This window comes from Symphalangus syndactylus, chromosome 1 (genome assembly GCF_028878055.3).
Source record: "Symphalangus syndactylus isolate Jambi chromosome 1, NHGRI_mSymSyn1-v2.1_pri, whole genome shotgun sequence".
NCBI lineage: Eukaryota > Metazoa > Chordata > Mammalia > Primates > Hylobatidae > Symphalangus > Symphalangus syndactylus.
The window spans coordinates 96212880-96225426 of NC_072423.2; the positions used below are offsets into that span (position 1 = coordinate 96212880).

At 59.7% G+C, this 12547-nt stretch overlaps 1 protein-coding gene across 6 annotated transcripts; it reads left to right on the forward strand.

Moving 5' to 3' along the window:
- Nucleotides 1–731: 731 nt before the first annotated feature.
- TBC1D10C (TBC1 domain family member 10C) lies at nucleotides 732–7055 on the forward strand. Of its 6 annotated transcripts, none has more exons than XM_063643784.1 (10): nucleotides 732–896; nucleotides 1075–1310; nucleotides 2044–2143; nucleotides 2359–2466; nucleotides 2555–2661; nucleotides 2863–2977; nucleotides 3588–3653; nucleotides 3788–3977; nucleotides 5945–6099; nucleotides 6373–7055. In XM_063643784.1, exons 2-10 carry the CDS (start codon nucleotides 1159–1161, stop codon nucleotides 6718–6720), a joined length of 1341 nt encoding a protein of 446 aa, XP_063499854.1. In that variant the 5' UTR covers nucleotides 732–896; nucleotides 1075–1158; the 3' UTR covers nucleotides 6721–7055. The 6 variants fall into 6 exon arrangements, with proteins under 6 accessions (XP_063499854.1, XP_063499855.1, XP_055125999.1 ...); XM_055270015.2 differs by having other exon boundaries at nucleotides 835–913; XM_063643785.1 differs by lacking the exon at nucleotides 2359–2466 and having other exon boundaries at nucleotides 792–896.
- The last annotated feature ends 5492 nt before the right edge of the window (nucleotides 7056–12547 follow it).

Consider the following 12547-nt stretch of genomic DNA (forward strand, 5'->3'; position numbering starts at 1 on the left):
AAGAACAGCAGACAATAAATGAACCTTAATTCTTGTTGGAACCCTGAGTTGGGTGCTTTACATGCCAGTAACCTCAGAACTGGAGGTGGGCCTGCCGTGGTGGCTCAGGCCTGTAATTCCAGCACTTTGGGAGGCTAAGGCGGGATGGTCTCTTGCGTCCAGCCTGGGCAACACGGCGAAACCTTGTCTCAATAAAAAATAGAAAAATTAGCTGGACATGGTGGTGCACGCCTGCAGTCCCAGCTACTAGGGAGGCTGAGGCAGGAGGATCTCTTAAGACCAGGAGGTGGAGGTTGCAGTGAGCCCAGATCGTGCCATTACACTCCAGCCTGGGTGACAGAGCAAGACCTTGTCTCAAGAAACAAACATAAAGGCCAGGCGTGGTGGCTCATGCCTGTAATCCCAGCACTTTGGGAGGCTGAGGTGGGTGGATCACCTGAGGTCAAGAGTTTGACCAATGTGGCAAAACCCTGTCTCTACTAAAAATACAAAAATTAGCCGGGCATGGTAGCCCATGTCTGTAGTCCCTGCTACTTGGGGGGCTGAGACAGGAGAATCACTTGAATCTGGGAGGCAGAGGTTGCAGTGAGCTGAGACTGCGCCACTGCACTCCAGCCTGAGCAACAGAGCAAGACTCTGTCTCAAAAGAAACAAACAAAAGAACTGGAGGTGGCCCGGCCCCTGTGTCTAACAGTCCTGGGCCCTCCACACCAGCACAGGAACTCAAGCCTGCAGTCACTGGGGCAATGGGGAAGGTGGGAGGAGCCCACAGCTCAGGGGCACTGGGGCAGGCAGGAAGAGCCTCAGAGAGGAAGAGGTGACACCCCCCACCCTTGGGAGGGGCCCCCAGCGGTTGCCGAAGCTGTGTGAGGAGGAGGAGGAAGTGAGAGGAGGAGGTGAGGTGCTGCGGGAGGTGAGCTGGGCTGGTGGGGACGGGGGCTGGGCCTGGGGCTGGGTCTCCGGACAGAGGCCTGGCTTTTCTGTCAGGGCAGGGCCTAGCCCCCGCCCCCATGAAAGAGGAGACATAGGGGGCTTGGTGAGATACCCTGAAACCTCCCCCCTCTGACCCCACAGCCAGGCCCCAGGCTGGCCGGGAGTGGCCCCTCACACTGGTTCTCCCCACTTGCTCTGCCTGTGGCATCGAAGGCCCCAGGTACCATGGCCCAGGCCCTGGGGGAGGACCTGGTGCAGCCTCCCGAGCTGCAGGATGACTCCAGCTCTTTGGGGTCCGACTCAGAGCTCAGCGGGCCTGGCCCATATCGCCAGGCCGACCGCTATGGATTCATTGGGGGCAGCTCGGCAGAGCCAGGGTAAGGGGGCAGGGTGAGGGATGGTGGGATGCTGGGACAGAGGACGGGGGGCTGAGGGCTGAATTCTGGAGGGAGGCTGGGAGGGTCTGGTGGTAGGGATTGGGAGGGGGACTCAGCCAGTAGCACCCCTCCGCAGGCACCAGGTGGAACCCTAAGGTGGGAAGGGTCGGGGGAGGCCTCTGTACGTCTCTTACCTCCAGCCTCCGAGGGTTTGCACCCACCACTGGGGCAAAACATCCTTCCCCTTTGAATCTCTGGCTCAGGAATCCCAGATCCAAATCACAGAACCCATACCTCCTCCTTCCCCCTTTCCCCAAGATACAGACAGAAACACAAGTCCAGATATAGACAGAAACTTGCCCCAGGTGACACAGGAGATCAGACACAGACCCAGACTCAAACTCAGGACTTCAGGCTTCCAGTCCAGGGCTCTCTCCAGCCAGCTTCCCCTATGAATTGTCTGTGTCCCTGTCCTGGGTGACAGCCAACCAGCCCCTCCCCCAACACACACCCACTCACCCCTTCAGTCTCCTGCTTCTGCCCACGTCGAAGCCACATCCTTTCCTGTCCCCGTGACAAGCATTGGCAGCTTCTGGGTCACAGGTCACCCCACAGGGCTCCCAGAGATCCCTAGGGCCAGGAGCTGGGTTCACCTGGATAGCCTGGAGGGTAGCAGTGTTGGCCTTGGGTAACAGCTGCCCAGCGCCTGGATACCTGTGCCATGCACCCCCAGGCCAGGCCAGCCACCTGCAGACCTCATCCGCCAACGGGAGATGAAGTGGGTGGAGATGACCTCGCACTGGGAGAAAACCATGTCCCGGCGGTACAAGAAGGTGAGGGGGGACAGGGGCCCCACTTGGCCTCCGTGGCTCATTCCTCTCTGCCTCAGCCCACATCTTGGCAAAATGCACCCACCCTATGTCCCAGCATCTCCTGTCTTTGCTCCCTGCCACCCAAAGTGGGCCCCTGCCTGCTGATGAGCTGTGCCTGGGGCCTGCCAGCAGGAACTATGGAGGCTGCCTAGTGGAGCCCTTGGCCTCACCCACAGGTAAAGATGCAATGCCGGAAAGGCATCCCGTCTGCCCTGCGTGCCCGGTGCTGGCCCCTGTTGTGTGGGGCCCATGTGTGCCAGAAGAACAGCCCTGGCACCTATCAGGTGAGGGAGTGGGCAGGGGCCCCAATTCCCCTACCCAGAAACCCTCACCACACCGAACCCTCACACCCACCTTCCCGGCTATCCACAGGAGCTGGCAGAGGCCCCTGGAGACCCACAGTGGATGGAGACCATTGGCAGGGACCTGCACCGCCAGTTCCCTCTGCATGAGATGTTTGTGTCACCTCAGGGCCATGGGTACGAGGCCGGTGATGCCCAGGGACCCCCAGCCCCACAAGCCCCAGGTGCTCCAGCCCACTTTCCCCAGCCCAGCTCTACAGTCTTGCATCTCAGGGGACCCAGCAAGGCCCAGGGAGGCTGAGGCCGGGGCAGAGGCCCCCAGAGGGTGGAGAAGGGGGTGCCTGCAGGACTGGCCCCTTATGGGGTCTTCCGGCACAGGCAGCAGGGGCTCCTGCAGGTGCTCAAGGCCTACACCCTGTATCGACCGGAGCAGGGCTACTGCCAGGCCCAGGGGCCCGTGGCTGCTGTGCTGCTCATGCACCTGCCCCCGGAGGTGAGTGACCTTGACCCTGCTCCAGGAACCCTAGTGACCTAGGCCCAGGGAACCCCATCCCCAGGAACTGTGGCCTCAGAAACCTGCGATCCTTGATTCCTGGACCCTGTCCTAGTGACCCAGGTCCTCATGACTGCCAGCCTCAGTGACCTTCAAGCCTAATGACCTTGACTCCAGGAACCTGGGACCCTTGACCCCAGCCTTGACCCCAGTCATCTAGGAATCTGGATGTTATCACCTTGACCCCATGACTCCTGATTCTGAACTTGGGGACTGTGACCCCAACCCCAAAGACCCCAGAAACCCAGGACTTGAACTTTGGGACACTCCCAACCCTTGGCCAGTGAACCCCAACCCTGTGACCTTCAAATCTAACACCATGAGCCCTGTGATTTCCAACACTCTAAACCCCTCAGCACACCCTGTCTTTGGCAGAGGAGGGGGTTTTTGGGAAGGGCTTCCAGGAACTGAGCAGGTTGGGAGTGGCCCTGAGTCCAGGCTCCTGTGGTGCCCAGGCCCTCCCCTTCACTCCGTTCCCCTGTCCTGCCTTCCCCTCTGCGGTCCCTTCCTTGGTGAGCACTTACAGACCTGTGCCCTGCCCCTTCCCCAGGAGGCCTTCTGGTGCCTGGTGCAGATCTGTGAGGTCTATCTCCCTGGGTACTACGGGCCCCACATGGTGAGAGGCTGACATGGGGGCTGGAGGAAGGAGGGGCAGGGGCCCGGTGAGTGGGTGGGGGTCTGGGGACTGAGGAAGGTTGAGCCTGGGCTCTGGGGGTGACGGTGCTGGCCTGCTGATGGACGTGGCCACAGGAGGCTGTGCGGCTGGACGCTGAGGTGTTCATGGCCCTGCTGCGGCGGCTGCTTCCGCACGTGCACAAGCACCTGCAGCAGGTGGGCGTCGGGCCCCTGCTGTACCTGCCCGAGTGGTTCCTGTGTCTCTTCGCCCGCTCCCTGCCCTTTCCCACAGTGCTGCGTGTCTGGGATGCCTTCCTCAGTGAGGGTGAGTGGGGCAGCCAGTGGCTGGGGCAGGAGCCTTGGGGCGTGGGTGGGGAGGCAGCTCACCAGCTCCAGGGTTCCCTTTTTGAGCCTCAAATCACAGGACTGGGTGTACCGAAGGTGGTGGCCTGGTGCCTGGCACTACATCACCCATCACCCATCACCCAGGCACCGCCTGGTGCAGAGCTGGGCCAGGGAGGCTTCCAGAGGAGGCAGATGGGGCAGGAGCTGGGTGATCACAGCACACAGAGGCCTGAGCTTCTCAGGGACAGTAGGAGGCGTTCCTCCCCAGAGCCCGCAGGCACCTGCTGGGTGCTCACTGGCTCCAGACGTGGATCTGCAGCTGGGAATCAAGTGATGGAGACCTTCATTCTGATGGGGGTGGGGATGGGTGGCGACAGTAACCAAATTCACAAGATATTTATAGATTGTCAGAAGTGTCACGAAGAAAATAAAACTAGGGATGTGACAGGGAGTGTCAGGGGAGTGCAGGGGCGATGGCTGCATTTAAGCTCATTCTGGCTGCTCTGTGCAGGAAGAGGACCCACAGGGGTGCCTGTGGAGGTCTGGGGCCAGAGAGGCCACTGTCCCCAGGGGCCAGGCTACAGTCTACGAAAGAGGGAGGGCTTGGAGCCATGAAGCCAGAGAGGTGGAGGCTGGGGGCCAGGCCAAGAACAGGAGGGGAGTCGGAGCAGAAGCAAGCTGCACTCCCTGTGTCTTTGGGACTCTGCCTTGATACTGCCATTGGTAACCCACCTGCATTCTGTTCTATATGTGAGGTCTGGAGGTTGCACCTTAAAACGTGGTAGAAATCAGTCAGCATATGCATACTCTGCATACTGAACACCTGTCGTGTGCTCAGCCGGCTTCCTGCCCTCCACACAGCGGAGGACCACTGGCTGGCTTAGAGTTCTGGCCACCGGTGTCCAAGTCACTATCCATGCGGTCACCTCCCAGCCAGCCTCAGACCGCGACAGCAGGGCTGGGCAGAGCTGGGCAGGGCCTGACCTGCCCACCTGAGGGCAAACACTACACAGGCTCCCTTTATCAGAAGGACAATAGTATGAGTAGTGATTGTTCCTTGACAGTCACTGTCATCACTCAACCTCGCTGGTCCCCTGGTGGCTCTTCTCAGATCAGAGGCTGCCAGGAAGGGATTTTGAGGCTCCAGGACTAGCCCAAGCTCACACTGTGGGGAGTGTACACCGAGTGCTATGCTCCTGGCTTAGGGAAGAGCAGTTCTGCCTAGGATCTTTCTAGGATCAGAGGGTCACAGATCCAAGTTGGAAAGGCCCTTAAAGGGCTCCACCTGACCTTTCCTCATGGAGATGAGCAAGCTGAGGCCCAGGGAGGGCTTGGTGTGAAGGCATCAGTAGCCCTGGGCTCCTGGCAGGAAGCTGGTGGCTTGGAGGGGACTGGAGCCTTGGGGTGTGGGCGGGGAGCTAGCTCACCAGCTTCGGGGTTCCCTTTTGGAGCCTCGAGTCATGTGACCAGGTGTGCTGAAGGTGATTGCCCTGTGCCTGGTGGCACATCACCTGTCACCCGGATGCCGCCTGGGGCAGGAGCTGGGTGATCATAGCACGTGAAGGCCTGACTGGCTCAGGGAGAGTAGGAGGTGCTCCTCCCCGGAGCCCACAGGCACCTGCTGGGTGCTTGCTGGCTCCAGATGTGGATGGCATCTGAGCATCAAGTGATCAAGACCTTCATTCTGGCAGGGGTGGGGATGGGAGGCGACAGTAACCAAATTCACAAGATATTAACTCTTCTCCAAAGCATCTGTGGCTCTTGAGGCTAACTTGGCCAGTGCAGTGGCCTGTGTTACCCGAAATGCAACTCCACCCTGTCACTGTTCCTGAACCAGGGAGGGCAGAGCGGCAGGAGAGTGGCAGGCATATGACTGAGGGCAGGTTTGGGTGCAGAACTGTGAAGGGGCAGGGCCAGCCTCCCAGTGAACGAGCCCCCGGCTTGCAGGTGCCAAAGTACTGTTCCGTGTGGGGCTGACACTGGTGCGCCTGGCGCTGGGCACTGCAGAGCAGCGAGGGGCCTGCCCTGGCCTCCTGGAGACACTGGGAGCCCTTCGAGCCATCCCTGCCGCGCAGCTGCAGGAGGAGGCCTTCATGTCACAGGTGGGTGCCCCCGCCTCTCCTCGGACTTGCCCAGCCCCTGCTGCATGGGGGAAACTGAGTCCCAGAGCAGGAAGCCAAAGTGAGAATGGGGACTTAGTTCCTGTCCCCTGAGCTTCAGAGAACACAAAAACCTGAGGTCTCCAGTGGCTTTCTGTGGCTCCCCAGTGAGGCTGTCAGCCCCTCAGTCCTCAGCCACTTCCTGGGCTGGGGACCTCACAGTTTCCTGTCCCTGCCTTGAGGCCGGGCAAACACAGCACCAACTGCTCCCCACAGGTGCACAGCGTGGTGCTGTCGGAGCGGGACCTGCAGCGGGAGATCAAGGCCCAGCTGGCCCAGCTGCCCGATTCCGTGCCGGGGCCCCCGCCCCGGCCACAGGTCCGCCTCGCTGGGGCCCAAGCCATCTTCGAGGCCCAGCAGCTGGCAGGGGCGCGACGAGGCGCCAAGCCTGAGGTGCCTCGGATCGTGGTGCAGCCCCCGGAGGAGCCCAGACCACCACGGCGGAAACCCCAGACCCGCGGCAAGACTTTCCATGGGCTCCTGACTCGGGCCCGGGGCCCCCCCATCGAGGGGCCCCCCAGGCCCCAACGAGGCTCCACCTCCTTCCTGGACACCCGCTTCTGAGAGGACCATGGACTCAGTGTCCCCCAGGCAAAATCGCCTGATGGCTGATGCCAGCCCGGCAAATGGGCACCGCACTTTACTCTGGGGACTCGGGGACTTGGCTTCCTTCCCGGCAAAGACCAGGCGGTGCGGGAGGAGGAGGTCCTCCGTGGCGCATACTGGGTCAGGCACTAGCATGGAGGAGGGTCACAGAGTGGGGCACGTGAGGACCCATGGAACCGTCCTGGTGCCCAGGCCCTCACAAGTACCAAAGCCAGCATCAAAGGAGTCAGGGAAGGGGTTGGCTGGGTCAAGAGACCCCAGAGGGCACCAGGAATAAAATCTTTTTGAACAGATGCCTTGGATGGCGCTGGATCAAATGCCCTCCTCCCAAACCCAGACAGGCAGCCCCTTCCCCTCCTCCCTCACCTGCCCTTCCTAGCCCCGCCCTCTCCTGGTCCTGCCCTGGGAACACACCCAGGCTGCCCGCTGGCCGCTAGGGAAGGTGTTTACAGTAATAAGAGCCAATTGAAAGTCGCCCTGCCCAGCCTCTGGGGACAGGAGTGGCTTCTGCACCTGCAGGAGGAGGGCGCCCCAGTGGAGGGTGAGTCCAGGGGCTCTACCCCCTCTTCTGTCCTCCTTCCCCTCCCTCCAGGGTGGTTCAGTACTCGCTGGGATGGGGGACTCTAACTCAAGTCCTCCCCGCACCCATGGTCCTGGTCACATCTGTCGAAAGGACCCAGGCAAGAACAAAGGCCTAGTGTGCCGCGGACAAAGGAGAAAGGTCCCGCCGGCCCTCACCCCTCCCTGAGCCCTGCATCTGCCCCCTCAGGACTGCCACCATGGAAACCCCCTCCCACACTTACTAATAGCCCCCTTGGGTGCCCAGGACCTGAGCCATCGCCAGGGCAACAGGGCTGGTTCCGACACAGGCGTGTGTCCCGCAGTGCCCATTCCCAGGTGCCCTCCCTTCAATGGGGAACACGGCAGGACTCCATATGGATGGGAGGCATCTGCAGGCCCAGGTTCCAGAGGTGGCCATTGGGTGGGGTGTCAGTGGAGTCACCCGTCAGACTCTGGGTTTGGAATGTTCTTGCGACACGGCCACAGGCTGCGTCTATGTGGCAAGCGCCAGGTCCTGGGTCCTGGGCAGACCTGTCCTTCTCCCAAGGAGCCTATCCCCTGGAAGAGGGACTCATGGTGGCCCAGACCCTTATCTGTCGTTTCTCTGGGGGAAACTGAGGCTCAGGAGGAGCAGGAACTTGCAGAAAGCCTTACTATCCATGGCAGACCCAAGGTTTACCCCTGCCCCGACCACTGGCAGCTCCCCCCTGGACAGCCCCCTGGGAGTGCTTTCTCCTGCTCCTTCCCCACTCTACCCCCAATCCTGTACCAGCCCCTCAGTGTGTGGATGAGGCAATAGCCGGACTCCTGTGAGTTAGAGAGCACTCCAGAGCCTCCTCTGCCCACTCCTCCTCAACCCGCTGGGGTACTTGCAACTTAATCATAGCCTCCTTACCTGTAGTTTACAAAACCCTTTCCCAGACCCCCCAGCCCCCAGGCCCTCTCTCTGCAGGTGGCCCCTGATATCCCTGTTAGAGACACAGAGGCTCAGTGACGACAAGGACCTCACCCAGGCCCACAGTGAAAGGCAGAGCCGGCTGGAATGCAGAGGCAAGGCTCTGTGCTGTGTAGACTATGCCTTAGCCTTAGACGAGGAGTGTCTTGGTGGAATCTCAGGCACTGTAGCAGACAGGGTGGCCGGGGTCAGGGGGCAGTTGTCCCTGAAATCCACTTGGGAGCTCCCCGCCCTCCACAGTTCAGCTCTTTGCCTGGGAGAATAGAGCAAGGTGCAGCAGCCTCAGCCCTGGGCCAAGGGTCTGTCATGAGCCTGTGGGGGTGCGGTGGCCGTGGTTCACCCTGGACACAGACCCTAGGAGTAGGTGGTCTCCAGCAGGGTCCCTCCAGCTGGGGCTCAGTCATTGCCTTTCCTACTCAGGAGACTGTTTCCTGGGCAGCTCTTCTGTAGGTCTCCTTATCAGTCATCTGCATGGGAGCCCTAACTCACAGGTTGCACAGAAGAGGACCAGTGCCCTCCCGATGTGAACCCTCGCACACATGCGTTCTCACAGGCTCTCCTCCACAGGGCTGCACCGGCCCCCACAGCACCTTTTTGCCAGCTAGGGAAAGATGTCTCTCCTCCAGGCAACATGCAGCCTCACCAGAGTGCACGGTGTAGCAGAGGGGGCGTGATCTCTCTCCCAGGTGCCTTTGTGCAGTGAGCAACCTACACAAACATGCTCAGTGAACCTAGAAAGTCTCTACAGATCTGCCTGGAAAGAGGCTCAGAGAAGGGAAGTGATGCATCTGAGAGGACTCAGTGTGTGGACACTGAAGCTGGGAGGGCCCCTGGGATGTCTGTCAGCCTGCCTCAGAATGCGGCATGCAGAGTGGACATGAGTGGGGGCATGCAAAGGAGTGGAGGGGGGCAAATGGGTGCCTGCCATGGATCGCGGGGGGGGACCCAAGGTCTCCATCTTGCACTGCCACCCACTTGAGGTTCCCTGAATTCCCACACTGTTCCAGGCTCCCAGAAAGGTCAGACTTGGACTCCCCTGCATGGGAAAGGCCCTTTCTCCTTCTCTGAGCCTCAGTATTCTCCTGCGGATACTGGGATTATAATAGCCCCCACCCAGCCTCAAGAGGGCTCTGCCAGCTCATGATGATGATGATGATGGTTCAGTCCAGCTGGGCAGCAGCCAGAGCACTGCCTCTCCTTACCCCAGCCCTACCTGACTTGGCTCCGCCTCAGGTGATGGCCAGCCTTTCCTGGCAGGGGCAGAGCAGAACCACCCCGCCCACCTGCCTGCCCCAAGTTCCAGGATCCTGAGCTTGGGCTGCAGCTGCCCAACTCTGATTTTCCTCCCTGTATCCACAAGACAAAAGCCAGAGCAGCCAGGGACCAGACAGGGTGGCCGAGGAGTGGGTACACCCGCAGCTCTCTGTGCATGCATGCACGAATTCTGGCAGATCCCGGCTCTGCCTCTCACCAGCTGTGTGACCTTGGGCAAGTCACATGACCTCTCTGAGTCTCATAATTGCTGCCTTGCATGTGAAGTGTTAAGCCTGGGCTGAGTGTGCACTGTATTCCCATTTGAAGATGAGAAAACTGAGTCCCCAGGACTGCAAAGCTTGTTGAATGTTGTTAAATGTCAAAGCTCATGCTGTTTGGATCACACCCAGGCCCCAGAGTGGGACCCCATGGGCTCTCAGGCCACCCAGGCTGCAAGCGATTGGGTCTCCTGGGGTGGCTGTGGGACCTGGGCCCCTCCCTTTGTGATCTGAAGCTCACTCTCCCCAGCCTAGAATGGGACTGGTTCCTCATTCCTGGAGCCTGGGCCAGCTGCAGGGAGGGCTGCACGTGGGCCTGGAAGTTGTGTGGGGAACGTGGGCTGGACTGGGCACCCTGGAGAAGCCATTTCCCCTCTCTGCCGACCCTCTCCAGTGGTAGACAGGGATGGGTCTGCACAGACTGCCCTGTATATAGTTGCAGAAAGGGTCCAACAGCTGTCATCTCTGTCCTTGACATGTGTGGGCCCCTCAGTACTCTCCCCCAGGCCAGGAGACTCTCAAGGACAGCCAGGGCTCAATATGTGTCCAGTTCTGAGACAGGCAGGGAGAGGGGCTGACTGGGGACTGTAAGAGCGAGGAGTTAGAGCCATAGGCTGCCCTGCCTAGGAGAGGGAAACCAGCCCCATTCTAGGCTGGGGAGAGTGAGCTTCAGATCACAAAGGGGAGGGGCCCAGGTTCCACAGCCAGAGCTAGGATTGAAACCCACTGGTGGGACACACTCTAGGAGAGGGTATGAATCTCTGGTTGTGCTTCTGTGGGTGAATTGTGGCTGCGACCCAGGTCTCCCGGGGTATGCTTCTGTGGTTGGGTGGGTGCACTTGGGTGTGAGTATGTGTGTCTTGGGGAGATTGTAGCTTCAACTCTGGGTGTGAAGTTGACCTGGGTGGGTGTTGAGGAGCAGAGCAGATTTCTTTTCTTTTCCTTTTTTTTTTTTTTAAAGAGGGGGGCCAGGTGCAGTGGCTCACACCTGTAATCCCAGCACTTTGGGAGATCAAGGTGAGCAGATCATGAGGTCAGGAGATTGAGACCATCCTGGCCAACATGATGAAACCCCGTCTCCACTAAAATACAAAAATTAGCTGGGTGGGCTGGGCGCGGTGGCTCACGCCTGTAATCCTAATACTTTGGGAGGCTGAGGCGGGCAGATCACCTGAGGTCGGGAGTTTGAGACCAGCCTGACCAACATGGAGAAACCCTGTCTCTACTAAAAATACAAAATTAGCCAGGCATGGTGGCACATGCCTATAATCCCAGCTACTCCAGCCTGGGCAACAAGAGCGAAACTCCCTCTCAAAAACAAAACAAAACAAAAGTAGCTGGGCATGGTGGCTTGCACCTGTAGTCCCAGCTACTTGGGAGGCTGAGGTAGAAGAATCACTGGACCCAGGGAGGTGGAGGTTGCAGTGAGCCAAGATTGTGCCACTGCACTCCAGCCTGGTGACAGAATGAGACGCTGTCTTAAAAAAAAAAAAAAAAAAAAAGGGATAGGGTCAAAAAAAAAAAGAGAGAGAGAGATAGGGTCTTAGCTGGGCACAGTGGCTTACACCTGTATTCTCAGGACATCGGGAGGCCGAGGCAGGAGGAGCACCTGAGGTCAGGAGTTCAAGACAAGCCTGGCCAACACGGCGAAACCCCGTCTCTACTAAACACACAAAAGTTAGCCAGGCGTGGTGGTGTGTGCCTGTAATCCCAGCTACTCAGGAGGCTGAGGCAGGAGAATCACTCGAGCCTGGGAGGTAGAGGTGGCAGTGAGCTGAGATCACACCACTGCACTCCAGCCTGGGCAACACAGTGAAACTCTGTCTCAAAAAAAAAAAAAAGAGAGCGAGAGAGAGAGAGGCTCTCACTGTATTGCCCGGGCTGGAGTGTAGTGGCACAACCAGGACTCACTGCAGTCTCGATCCCTGGGGCTCAGGTGATCTTCCCACCTCAGCCTCCCAAGTAGCTGGGATTACAGGCCCACACCACCTCAACCAGCCAGTTTTAAAATTCTTTTTTTGTAGAGACAGGGTCTTGCTATGTTGCCCAGGCTGGTCGCAAACTCCTGGGTTCAAGCAATCCTCCTGCCTCAGGCTCCCAAAGTGCTGGGATTATAGGCAGCCACCGCACCAGGAGAGGCTGGATCTTATAGACATCCTGGCCCCTGTGTGCAAGTCCACTGGGTCCAGAAGTGAGGAGGGGGCTGCACAGATGTGTGGAGACCCTGGCCCAGGAGGGCCTCTCTGGGAGAACGTGCAATAGGGCAGAGCGCTGGCAGCTGGCACAGAAAGCTGCAGGGCTGCGACCTCCGGCCTCCATCCAAAGGTAGGGCTCAGGGCCGTGTGCCCCAGGCTGCTCTCCCGGGCACCCCACCCCTAAGGGCGGGCCCTAGTACCAGTCTCTGCCCGCTCCGGCTCTCTCCACCCCTCCTTTCCATCTCTTCTACATGGTGGGCCTCCCTCTTTCTTCATGGCAGCCCTACGTCTGTGACCCTCGACGACAGTCCCTGTCCATCCGTACCTGGCCCTCTGTCAGGGCTTCCTCTGTGTCTCTGAAGATCCCCGTTTCTCCCTGCCTGCTCCATGCCCTCCTCCTGCTGGGTCCGTGTCCCGCCCCACGCCCCCAGGTCTGGGACGTTTTCGTGGCTGACGGGCGTGGGGGGGGGGGGGGGCGCGTCCCCGGCGGGTCCCTATCAGTCCCTGTCGGTCCGTCCGCCCCGCGCCGCCCCCGCTGGGCA